The sequence below is a fragment of the Pyricularia oryzae genome, chromosome 2, assembly GCF_000002495.2.
Source record: "Pyricularia oryzae 70-15 chromosome 2, whole genome shotgun sequence".
NCBI classification, from domain to species: Eukaryota; Fungi; Ascomycota; class Sordariomycetes; order Magnaporthales; family Pyriculariaceae; genus Pyricularia; species Pyricularia oryzae.
Window position 1 is genome coordinate 3,079,135 of NC_017850.1, and position 11,711 is coordinate 3,090,845.

Genomic DNA, 11,711 nt, shown 5'->3' on the forward strand with positions numbered 1-11,711 from the left:
GCGGGGACTTCCCAACCAGCGAGCGACATGCATGGATGAGGTTGAGATAAGATAACAAATTAACCGCCCGCCAAAACTTTCATCACCGCCAAAAAGTCCGCCGTGAACATACTGCCTACTTGCCAATTATCTCGACAGCTTAGATTGAACAAAACAAAAGTCCGAACCCTGTATAGACCACCACGATCACATCAAGAGGCCAACGAAGATAAAGGAACGCCAACGAATTAACCGACTGTCAGCGGCGACACCGTCAAAATGCCGTCCTTCAACAAACTCGGCCAAAAGCCGACGCACAAAGAGCGCGCCCAGCCGCTCGAGAGGAAACACTTGGGTCTCCTCGAGAAGCACAAGGTTTGTAAACTGCATGATACTCGGGGATCCACCGCGTTCTTGCAACTGGCTAACCAATGTCTCGCGCATCTTTCAGGACTACTCCCTACGAGCCAAGGACTTCAACAAGAAAAAGGCCTACCTCAAAACCCTGCGCCAAAAGGCGGCTGAGCGCAACGAGGATGAGTTCTACCACAAGATGCTGTCCCGGACCGGACCGGGATCCGCCCTGACCAAAGGCGCAAAGGGGCGCAACTTCACCGGCACCGTGTCTGGCGACAGGGGCAACACGAGCATGGACGTCGACGTCGTCCGGATCCTCAAGACCCAGGATATAGCCTACGTCAGGACGCTACGCAACACCCTGGCCAAGGACGTGCGGCAGTGCGAGGAGAGGCTGGCCATCGCTGAGAGCTTCGCGGGCGTCCCGCACGAGGACGTCGGTGGTGACGAGGGTGGAAGCGGGAGCGACGATGACGAGAGGCCGACCAAGAGGAGAAAGGCCAGCAAGATCAAGTTCTTTGATGACGAGGCCGACAGGGACCGCGCGGCAGAAGATGCTACGCCCGACAAAGCTGACGAGGATGACGATGACGACTTTGAGAATTTTGGCGACGAGGACGGTGAGGACGACAAGGAGATGACCGAGGATGAAAAGAGAGCCCTGAAACTTGAAAGGCTGCGAAGGAACCTCCGCAACGCCAGGCGCAAGCTAAAGGCTTTGGCTGATGCCGAGGCCGAGCTGGATTTGCAACGCGTGCGGATGGCGAAGACTGCGACGAGAGGAGCTGTCACAAAGTCTGGGAAGAAAATCAAGAAGGTTTTTGAGCGGAAGAGGTAGTTGTTGCGCTTGGTGGCATCTTGCCTCCCAGCTTCTTTAATACCCCCTTATTTTTCTGGCACACATCTGCAAGAGCGAGTGACCTGCATCATTGGAGAAGCGGGAAGCAAGTGTGTATTACTGATGAAGATCGAAGTCAACTTCTGACGAGGTTTATGTCCTGTCTTTGTCTAGTTCACTGTGCAGAAAGTTCATATACAAGGTGTTTTTTGATGATGGACGCCACACGATGACATCCAAGGGAGAAAGATGAAACGAAACACAAGCCAGAACAGAAAGAGAATGGACCCGCAAATCATTATGAAAGTTCCCAATTTCCAACAAAATGGTATAGCCAATTATAATCCCTAAAACACCTAATATCGAAGCCCACTCCTTCCAATCGTTATAGCGCCTACAGCTTCTCCGACGTCAGACATCTAGCTGACACCGATATGCAACCCGTCAAGGCCTTGAACATGGCCGTCAGTACCCAGATGAAGCATTTGAAAGTCACCGTGATGAGCTTGATGACCAGCCTCGCCAGACTAGGCAGCTTCTTGTCTTTATCCTTTACGACATCCAACTTGGCCAAGTCGCTCGTCTGGCTCTCGATATCCAGTTCGAACTGGTCTAGCTTCGTCTTGGGCGTGCTGTTGCTGCTACCGCCGCTCTTCTTGGCGGTGGCGTGGGAGCTCTTCCTGTCCCGTTTCTTGTTCTTCTTGCTGCCGGCTTCCCCAGAGCCGGAACCGCAGCTGGGCGGCGGCGCGGCAAAGATCATGTGCACGGGCGGGGCCTCAAAGACCTCGCTGCGGGTGAACTGGGTGTCGCCGTGGGCGACGAGCATCAGGGCCGCGACGGCAACCTCGACGATGTAGACGCTGTCGATCTTGGAGGCGATGCCCGTGTCGAGCTCAAGCCAGCCGTTGCCGGTGCCGTCGCGCGTGAGCCGCGCAATGTGCTGCGGGCTCTCGAGGTGCTCGAGCGTGTACTCGGTCCGGCTCCAGGCCGTGTTGCGGTCGATGGTGACGCAGAACGGCATGGCCAGCGCCGGGTGGACCAGGTAGTGGTTGCCCGTGTCGTCGTCCCACACCAACCGCGCGCACTCGCGCTCCGCCGTCATGATGGTCGCCACGTCGTCCGGCCGCTCCAGCGCCACCCGCGCCGCCGCCTGCGGGTACAGGAGCGCCACAAGGCCGTCGTTGGGCGCGTGCCTGCGGGACGTCTCCTCGAGCGTTGTCGTCAGCGCCGACTGCCAGTGTTTCCCGTCCTTGCCCGTGCCGACTACGGATGCAGGGGGCATGGATCCGCCGGGACTTCCCGGGTCCGACGCAGTCGACGTTGGCTCCGCTGGTGCTTTGTATACTTTGCTTGGGTCGTGACGGGAGAGGGTGACGTAGGCGGATGCGGATGTAGGGTCGATGCGGAGGTTGTAGAAGGGCTGCGTTGTCGACGATAGGGTGTATATGGGCGTGTCCCTCTCGGCTGTCATCTTGAGGCAGAAGAGGCGGCCTTCGGATGCGGTAGCCTTCCACCCACTTACTACTTTCCATAGTGACCGTAGCTCCTCGGTCGAGCTGACATGGGGTGTGGTGGGAGGCTCTGCGGGCCTTGGCGGCCACCTGGCCACGGGGGTGGGTATTGGTGGCGGAGATGCCGCTGGTACTGCTGCCGGGGCTGGCTGCTGCGGCATTTGCATGTCGGGTTGTAGGGGGCGGTGGAACTGTTGCGCATGTAGCTGAGGAGAGGGAGAAGTGAGTTGTGGGTGTTGCGGTTGTTGTGTATGATGTAATTCAGGCTCTGGCGAGTACAATGGTCTGCTGATGACGGCCATAGGTATGTGTGTCGGGCTTGCTTGGGTTGGGAAGTATTCCTGTCTATCTGGAGGCAGGTCGTGATTATAAGTTGGGAATATCGACCTCAGCGCTTGAGGTTCACCTCCTGAAGACGACGGGCCTTGACCACCATTTTTGTGCCCTGCCGAAGTGCAAGACCTGTTGCTGTTGCTCCGCACCAGGGTCTGCGCTTCCGAGAAGGCCGTGTCACATCTCGGCGGCGCCTCGATGACGGCGGCCGGACGTTGGACCTGCGCGGTGGCTGAATTGCCAATCCACGGATCCGTCGAAGAAGCACCACCCTGGCTGATGCCGATTCCTTGGATTTGCGGTTGCCTGCCCTGCCTGGTAGATGGCTTGCGCTCCGGGGTGCGGTGCTGCCTGGGCGGCGAGGACTCGGGCCAAAGATCGCGGGGAGGGGCAGAGCTCTGAGGAGTGGTGGCCCTCGCTCCACCGTTGCTTGGTGTTGCCGTCCTGGGCCGCGGGCTTGCGTGCCTGTAGTTTGGGTTTGGGAACAGGGAAAAGCCCCCAGAACTCGGCTGGCTTGCCATGGTTTGGAACCTTTCAGTTGCCAAACAAGGCGGTTGTTGCCCTCGCTTATTATTGCTCGGATACCTCGATCAGTGCTATCCAAGTCCAATTGCTGTCTTGTTCTTCGTTGTGTATATGCGCTTCTGTATAAAAAGTCGCCAGTAGGTTCTGTTTGACCATGTGTAACCCGACAATTTTCGATCCAAGCCCCGACTTCCAGCCGGGGCGATGTTAGGTTATCGATTTTTCCCGTATCGGTTCTTGTGCTATCGTAGCATGATGGTGTATCACGTCCTATGGGCTCCCAGGTCTCTCGCGAAGTATCAAAGTCGTACAAAGGCCAAGTGTCAGCAGTGACTTCCCAAGTACCAGACTATTTAAAGGCTGATGTGAATGGAAGAGCAAAAAATAATCATAAAAATCCAAATTCAAAGGCCAAAAAATATGTCTCTTAGGAAGAAGTGTAAGTCTACAATATAGTGGAACAGAAACATCACTTCTTCTTCTTCCTCTTCTCCCCCCTTGCAGCCCACCCTGCGCACTCCCGCCTTTTTGGTTTGCTCGGCTCTGACAAGCAATAAAAAAAAAGTGATCATCAAATCACAAGCTTCCCGCTCACCCCCTGGCACAAAGGGTGCCATCCATTCCCCTCCTCTCTGTCGCCCGCTGGGCGGCAGCGCAGCGACAAAAAGTGAGCCAGAATCATGGTTGGGTGGTATTTTAAGCGCTTTGGTAGAGTAAGAAGGGTTGGTATGCTGTAAAAGGAAGTCCACCCTGTGGGGGAACAAGTTTGCCTGGCCAATGTGTGTTGCCCCCGCCGCCGACCTGCCCTCGTTGGTTGAGGGCCATTGGTCGACTGCCCAAAATAGATCACCAAGGGTCCTCACCTGCACCCAATGAGAAATCCCGTCACGCTGCATCTAGACGCCCGGCGCGGAAGGTCGAAGGCACGCAAGCGACGCTTGTTGCGGGGACTCTTGGCGCGACTCCTAAGACAAATTCATTGGGTTGTTTGTGTTGATTGGGGGGGTGTTCCCGGCGTCTTCTCTTGTCTTTGATCTTCACTGCAGCTCGCCGTCTTGGACCATCAAAGTCAGATGGAACCATGGCTGGAACGATTACTTTGTATGGTAGAAGCGGTCAGCAGGCAGGTAGTAGGCGCCCCCAATCTGCCAATTTCTTGTCAGCTTTCCATTTCGTATTCCCTGTTCATATCTTATGTGCGATTCATTCCAATAGTAGTTAGTTAGTACACTCCTGCCTCATCTTGCCCATTTTCGGATTAGGTAACTCTGAAAGATATCGTTTGTTCTTGATTGCATGCCAAAGATTTTGATGATGGCCTCTGGTTCTCGAGACAGACCCTCTGATGCTATCCGAGCCACATCCAAAGGGCTTATGACTGTTTGGCTGAACTGGAGCCATCGCATCTACTTCTTACAATTCCGGTTCCGATCGAGGTGGATCGGATGGGACGAAAAAAATCCCCAGAATGAAAGAAATATCCATCATTGCAATGGAACAGCCCATCTGTTTCCCTCATTGACTTTTCGCTCTGCCAGAACAGAACAGACAGCCACCCATGACTAAGAATATCAGCAAAAGCACCGAGCCTGCTGACTATTGACTGATGAAGGCCACTGATCAGGCCCGGAAGTTTCAGTCTCCGGATGCATGTAATCTAATCACGGTTCCTCAGCCCTCATCCGGACTTGGCTTTCCAGAAATGGCACCAAGTCAAGCTTTGCCTAATGATAGCGAAAGCCTTGTGCTGCAAAAAGTCAGATACCTGCCTGAGCAAGTTTCTCTGACAATGACGGTCGGCATAGTTATCGAAGCGTGGCTTCCGTCATGCCGCATCGACGACTTTGCTCATCTATCGTTATGTCATGTCGTTCAACCATGCCTGGGCTTTGATTTCTAGCACCCTTTGTCTGACACTGGTCGTCTACCTTGCCAGGGCTTAATCTTCCTCCTCGCTACTTGGCTCGATGTCGTACTGGCCATGTTGCTTAAAGAGGACCTTCTCAGCCAGCTGGAGGCACTTCCTCACCGGCAGCCCAATGACATTGTCAAAGCTCCCCTCAATCCTCGACACCAACACCAGACCACCCAGACCCTGCACCGCATACCCTCCAGCCTTGTCCGCTCCTTCCCGCGTTCTAACGTAGGACTCGATGACATCATCCGGCAGGCCCTCGCTCTCCTGCGCAAAGTAGACCTTTGTCTCCTCGGTGTGCACCTCCATCTCGTACCCGGGGTGAGCCGCGTCCTCCCTGGGCGCCAGGACACAGACTGAGGTCAACACGCGGTGGACCTCTGTGTCGCGCAGATGCTTGAGCATGGCTATGTGGTCATTTTCGGACCGCGGCTTCTCAAGGATGCGCCCGTCCCGCGTCACGATCACGGTGTCGGCTGAAATGACCAGGTCGACGTCTTCGGGCGGGTTGTCCTCCTTGGCCGTGATGGCCTTGTTCTGCGCCTCGATCGCCGAGGTGTAGACGTCCAGACACTTTTGCCGCGCGGTTGCGGCAACGTACTCTAGCGGGCCGAGGGCGATCTTGTCAAGGTTTTCGGGCTTGGTGGAGGGGATGATTTCTAGATTGGTGAGGCCGACCTAGACAGTTTCCTCGAGGGCACATCAGTACGGGCATATGATCAAGTGCTGGTGAGTAATCTATTGCCTCCAAAACCTTACCTGTGCGAGAAGCGCTTTTCTCCTTGGTGATGACGACGCGAGAATTGCTCTTCTTTCCTTTATATGCGCGATCACGGGGAGCTCGAACTTTCTTGGTCCAGGACGGGGTGGTGCGCTCTGACGGAGACGGATGCCATGCTCAGCTGCGGCCGCAATGTATGGCGGCGGCGCCTCAGGTATGACGTCCTTCTCGTTCATTATGCCCTTTTCGTCCATTTTGAAGTTGTAGCTATAAGCTTGACCAGTAGGCTTTATTGAGGGTGTGAAAGGTGCAATATTTGTTGCGTAGACTTTGAGTGCCCGGGAAATAAAATTGTGCAATAAGATGCAGTAGTTGTTTTCCTCTTTACTAGGTAATCACTGATTAACCCAAGACGGCCAGACCCATGACGCAGGCCTGTAACCAAACTACGAAATACAGTTAATTAGAGCTACCCCACCACAAAGTTGCTCCAGCTACTGTATGTCCAAATGTCATCAAGGGGAGGTAGGGGGGTTTTTACTTTCCCCGATAATCGTCCTTGCGGGATAAGGCACTGTGCACCTCCATTCAAACTATGCTCTCCTCGCAGACAAAATTTAAAAGTCAAACCTCTCCTAGTCTGCGCGTGCATTAGACAGCCAGTAGGCTCTAAATAACCGTCAGCAAAAGGGCAGTGGGGACAACCCTGCATCGTTTCGTTCGTGGCTCAGCCAACAGTTTCGGTCCCATCTAGCCCACCCTTACCCAAGAGAGATACTGTATGTACTAAAAAACCCCCGCGTCATAATAGCGTGCTTGCTGCCAGATAGCGATTCACCCCATTCCCCAAACCCACCTATCGTTTGTCAGCCCCATCAAGGCGAAGTCACCTTACCTACCCACACGTTCCATCATCCTGTGGCATAGACACGAACACGTTCAAATTACCTAGCAGACAGCAGAACCACCACATCATTATTATGGCAGACACAACCGCAAACGTCGCCGCCGATGATGGTGGCGACCCTCAGGTCACCTTCAAGGTCAAGACTTCAGGCGACCGGAACCACACAATCACCATGGCCGAATCCGCCACCGTCCTGGACCTGAAGCAGAAGCTTGCCGGAGAAGACCTGGAGAACATCCCCGTCGAGCACCAGCGTCTAATATACTCGGGCCGCGTCATGAAGAACACAGACCTGCTGAGCGTCTACAAGATCAAGGATGGTAACACGGTCCACCTTGTCAAGAGCGCCGCGAGCAACCGTGCCTCGGCCGCCGCCGGAACTTCGTCCACATCCGCCTCGGGAGCTCCGGCAACGCCTGCTGTCCCTACCAACATGGCCGCCGGCACTTCTGCGAGCAATCTTCTGGAGGGCCTCACGGGCGCTCGCTTTGCCGGCCTCGCCCCTCTTCCGAACCCCGATATCTTTGGACCAGATGGTGGCGTGAGTTTAGACACTTGCATGCAGCTCATAACTACATTTATTTTTGGATTATGCATTAGCTGATGCACTGCATTTTGCTCTCGATAGATGGCTCCGCCTCCTTCCGAGGAGCAACTCGCAGATTTACTCTCCCAGCCCGGGATGGCCGCAAGCATGAACGAAGCGCTCTCGAACCCCGCAATGATTGACTACATAATCCAGTCCAACCCCATGCTGCGCAACATGCCCAACGCACGCGAGATGGTACAATCGCCTCAGTTCCGTCAGATGATGACTGACCCAGAGTCGATAAGAATGGCCGCGCGCCTGCGCAGGATGATGGGAGGCTCTCCCGGCGAGGCCAGCGCCTTCCCCGCCCCAGGCGCAACTGACAACACTGCCGATAGCGCCCGGTCAACAAACCAGCCGGCCGAGGGCGGATTCCCTCTGTTCGACCCGGCTATGCTGGCCCGCATGTCAGGTGGCGCGGGCGGGAACCCATTCGCAGCACTCTTCGGTCCTCAAGCTACACAATCACCAGGGAGCACCTCGGCCACAAACCCAGCATCAGGCACTCAGGGTACCGGCGACACTGCTGGTGCTGGAGGCCCTACCCCCAATAATCCTTTTGGCATGAACCCTGAGATATTACGGCAGATAATGGGGATGGCAGGTGCTCCCGGAGCTGGCGGTCTTGGGGCCGGTGGTCTCGGCAACATGTTCGGCATGGGCGCACCGAGCCCGCCCGACAACAGGCCACCCGAGGAGCGATATGCGGAACAGCTTAGGCAGCTGAACGACATGGGCTTCTATGATTTTGATTCAAACGTTGCTGCGCTCAGGAGGTCAGGTGGAAGCGTCCAAGGGGCTATCGAGCACCTCCTCAACTCCTCATGACAACGTGACACACCAACAAGGGGGTACGTTAACTAGTTTGGTTGACGGTCAACGGAGCTGGGTCCGATACACGACCTAACGCGCGGACTGTAGGAGTTGGGCTCTCAACGGAGACAACATTGATAGCTTTTGGCCAAAGCATTGTCCGGAAGCTGGGAGGAATGAAGACCTGTTGTGATTCACGGCTCTTTTCTTTTTCTCGCGCTGAGAATGCATAATTATCCAAATCAACAAACGTTATTCTCAATGTAAATCATTCTGTTTTGAATTGGATGAACCAATCACGCGCAATTTTCCATCTTAACTGGCTGGGTTGGAACTCAGCAAAGTACCCAGGGACAGTGTCACACTGCGGTCGGCTTTTGGCGGCAGGTCGGAGCTCATCAGGGTCGTCTGGGAGAGCCCAGACCTGTCCAGAACGTGTGACAAGGGCCTCGCAAAAAAGATGGGCTGGTCACCCGCTCTATGATCTGCCCGGCGAGCGGATACATCCAGTTATTTCAAAGAAAGCTAGACCGGTACAGACATGTTGGGAAAAGGTAGTTGCACGTGCGGATGGTTTCATTCTTGCGAATGTTGACTTGTCCATCTGCTCCCAGCTACAGCGCATCCAAGCGGCTAGGCCTGTCTGGTGCGATAGGAGATCGCTTAAAGTTAGCTGGTCGGCCAAGGATGGATCCGAGTGGAATGATATTTCAGCCAGGTAGGTCGTAGTAGGGGCCACCCACTTCAGCACGCCGTCTTGAACAAGCTGAGCGACAGCAGCTTCAATAAAGGACTTGGCCAAAGAGCTAAGGAGGTACATTGTGTTTGATGTGGCCACCCGTGCATTCTCCAAGTCCGCAAACCGGAGGTGGTGCTCAAGGACAACCTCTCCCCGGGACATGATACCGATGAAAATGCCTGCTGTTCCTCTGATCTTGCGTATGTCATTGGCGGCACGAACGACATGGCCGAGAGATGAGGGTAGCAAGGAAGACTTGGTGGGATCAGTGGATGGCCACCCCTCGGCAAAGAGTGGCTTTTGGAGCTGGAAAGGTTTCATCGAGATGATAAAGGCAAGCAATAGAGTAGTCCAGTACATTGTTTCCAAGGTTTGCGGCGCCACAAGGAGGTTGGGTCAGTAAATGGGCAGGAATCGGCGACAACTCTAGGCGGCAATGCATGAAGATCAGAAGTGGTTCGAAATGTCCTACGGGAACACAGCTTAACAGGGAACAAGTTTGGGGGAGGAATCCACGTGAGTTTGGGAACATTTGTGGTGTTACACAGGATATATGTTTACATATTGTTAATTGGTTTAGATGCAGATAATGAATTTGCATTTTGGGTTCTCGTCAAGGTATAGCTCAATTACCAAGGTAGGTAATTAATCGCGACTTACACGGAATAACAACCAGTCTATACGAGTGGGACGCAAGCCCAAATTCTTTGGTTGGCATATCCACCAACAAACTCTTATAGGGATCAGCTCTCGGAAAAGGCTCAATTCTTTTGTCTTGTGTTTACCTAGGTACCAAGCTAAGGTGCCTTGGGTATGTAAATATTACAACATCACGAGGTGTAAAAAGCATTGTAAGGGTGTATACAAGGACATCGGGGCTGTAAAGTCAACATACCCACCTCAGATACCTACCTTACCTTGGTGCAAAGATGCTAATTAAACGACGAATGTTTACATACGATCATCCCCACTAGAACTATCAAAATCATTATGCAAATTTTTGGTAATTGAAAGGTGGTCCTGTTGCGAGCAACATTTTTCTTACCCCGCCGTTGCAAACACCCAGAGTCATGGACGCTACCAACCCTACCACCGCCGACGACAAAGAGAATACAGAGAATACACGAGTCTATTTCAGTGATTCAATTTGCAACCGACTTTTTAGACACTCAATGGACCACTCGAAAGCGCCATCCAGGTCATGCCCAACATGTGGTACGACGCGGACGCCGTCATGGAGCCCTACTTCCGCCCGCCTGCGACGTTGGGGTCTGAGCCCAGCTGGCACTCTTTAGCTCTGGAGCCCCTAATGACGCCTCCGTTCCATACAGTAACTGTCAGGCCCTACTGCATCGCGGACTGGGAGGAGCTGTGGGATGATCTTCACTGGCAAAACTCTCCTGATACTGAACAAGGACAGGCTCTTTATGCGGAAATATACGGGAGCGATGCGGAGCGGGCGCTACGGCGAGCATGCCTGGGCCGACGAGGATGATTACTATGACGACCACATGCTTGTCGAGCGCTGCGGGGGGCAGCGGCCTCGGTCCAGGGACGCGAAGTTCCAGGTCAAAGCCGCCGGCGCCTTCGTTACCATACACGACTACGTGTCTCAGGTGCACCCGTGGCTGATGGGCATGCGCGAGAGGCTCCTGGAGGCCCTGGGACACCTGGATAGGCGGAGCGCGCCCTGGGCGCCCGACACCAAGCTGGTCGTCAAGGACATGCATTTGTTGATGATCATTCGTGGAAAGGGCTTTGCTGATTGTAGAAGGAAGCCGTTCGTACGGCCGCCGGGATGGGTTCCACTGACGCCCGAGAAACACCAACGTCAATCTACAGAGAGGATTATTGTCATTTCCAAGGCTAGAATTCTGGCACGGGAGGCGGCTGCTGTCGCAGCCGCGGAACAGGCGGCCGAGGGGGTGAACCTTGGCGTAGAATAGCTAGCCAAAAGGGGGTGTTATTTCCTCAAGTACACATACGGAACCACCAACTTCCGACTATCCGACTATTTGGAACATACATGTCGGGTCCAAGCCAGCACACCCCAGCTCGTAGTTGCTGCAGAGGCGGTGGGTGGTGAACTCGAGGTACAATATCCAACCCCGGACTGGCTGTGAGGACGAACAAGGGGCGCAAAATCATAGCAAGCCCGAGGGCCGCCCGCAACGATGCGGTGCTGGAGTAGAAGGGCTTCATGGCCAATCGTTACAAGCATTTAAGCTACCTAGGCACCAGACAGTCGGGTGTGTTGTTGGTGTAGTTTGCAGTAGGTGTTAGCTACTACTGCCTGCCTATACTATTATTCGACGGTATAAGTCTACTTTTCTTTTATGTCTTTCTGCAGGGAGTTGGTGATATAACAAGACGTCCTTTTATTGGCCGGGGACAGTTTCGTCTCGAATCCTCAATGATCTTACTTCGTAGGAAGCTAGAATAGGCAGGTTTTCTCTTTATACGGGCCTAAGAAGTGCCCTCACA

General features: G+C 54.2%; 5 protein-coding genes across 5 annotated transcripts; 3 read left to right on the forward strand and 2 right to left on the reverse strand.

Moving 5' to 3' along the window:
* The first annotated feature begins 97 nt into the window (after window positions 1–97).
* MGG_01315 (uncharacterized protein) lies at window positions 98–1,985 on the forward strand. Its single transcript, XM_003714192.1, has 2 exons — window positions 98–354; window positions 431–1,985. Exons 1-2 carry the CDS (start codon window positions 259–261, stop codon window positions 1,172–1,174), a joined length of 840 nt encoding a protein of 279 aa, XP_003714240.1. The 5' UTR covers window positions 98–258; the 3' UTR covers window positions 1,175–1,985.
* MGG_15669 (uncharacterized protein) lies at window positions 1,275–4,052 on the reverse strand. Its single transcript, XM_003714193.1, has one exon. It carries the CDS (start codon window positions 3,537–3,539, stop codon window positions 1,569–1,571), a length of 1,971 nt encoding a protein of 656 aa, XP_003714241.1. The 5' UTR covers window positions 3,540–4,052; the 3' UTR covers window positions 1,275–1,568.
* MGG_15670 (uncharacterized protein) lies at window positions 3,983–6,675 on the reverse strand. The gene is made up of 2 exons (XM_003714194.1): window positions 6,218–6,675; window positions 3,983–6,136 (listed from the first exon to the last, which is right to left on the reverse strand). Exons 1-2 carry the CDS (start codon window positions 6,431–6,433, stop codon window positions 5,483–5,485), a joined length of 870 nt encoding a protein of 289 aa, XP_003714242.1. The 5' UTR covers window positions 6,434–6,675; the 3' UTR covers window positions 3,983–5,482.
* A 484-nt stretch (window positions 6,676–7,159) lies between these two features.
* Window positions 7,160–8,503, forward strand: MGG_01318 (deubiquitination-protection protein dph1; the record flags this gene model as incomplete). The annotated part of the gene is made up of 2 exons (XM_003714195.1): window positions 7,160–7,627; window positions 7,715–8,503. 2 exons carry the CDS (start codon window positions 7,160–7,162, stop codon window positions 8,501–8,503), a joined length of 1,257 nt encoding a protein of 418 aa, XP_003714243.1.
* An 899-nt stretch (window positions 8,504–9,402) lies between these two features.
* On the forward strand, window positions 9,403–11,173 carry MGG_01319 (uncharacterized protein; the record flags this gene model as incomplete). The annotated part of the gene is made up of 5 exons (XM_003714196.1): window positions 9,403–9,622; window positions 9,846–9,864; window positions 10,017–10,038; window positions 10,393–10,598; window positions 10,648–11,173. 5 exons carry the CDS (start codon window positions 9,403–9,405, stop codon window positions 11,171–11,173), a joined length of 993 nt encoding a protein of 330 aa, XP_003714244.1.
* Between the last annotated feature and the right edge of the window lie 538 nt (window positions 11,174–11,711).

Coding starts and splice junctions, on each gene's coding strand:
- MGG_01315 (XM_003714192.1), top strand. CDS start 259: ATGCCGTCCTTCAACAAACTCGGCCAAAAGCCGACGCACAAAGAGCGC. Junction 355..430: donor GTCTCCTCGAGAAGCACAAG/GTTTGTAAACTG, acceptor CGCATCTTTCAG/GACTACTCCCTACGAGCCAA.
- MGG_15669 (XM_003714193.1), bottom strand. CDS start 3,539: ATGGCAAGCCAGCCGAGTTCTGGGGGCTTTTCCCTGTTCCCAAACCCA.
- MGG_15670 (XM_003714194.1), bottom strand. CDS start 6,433: ATGGACGAAAAGGGCATAATGAACGAGAAGGACGTCATACCTGAGGCG. Junction 6,137..6,217: donor GAAAAGCGCTTCTCGCACAG/GTAAGGTTTTGG, acceptor GAAACTGTCTAG/GTCGGCCTCACCAATCTAGA.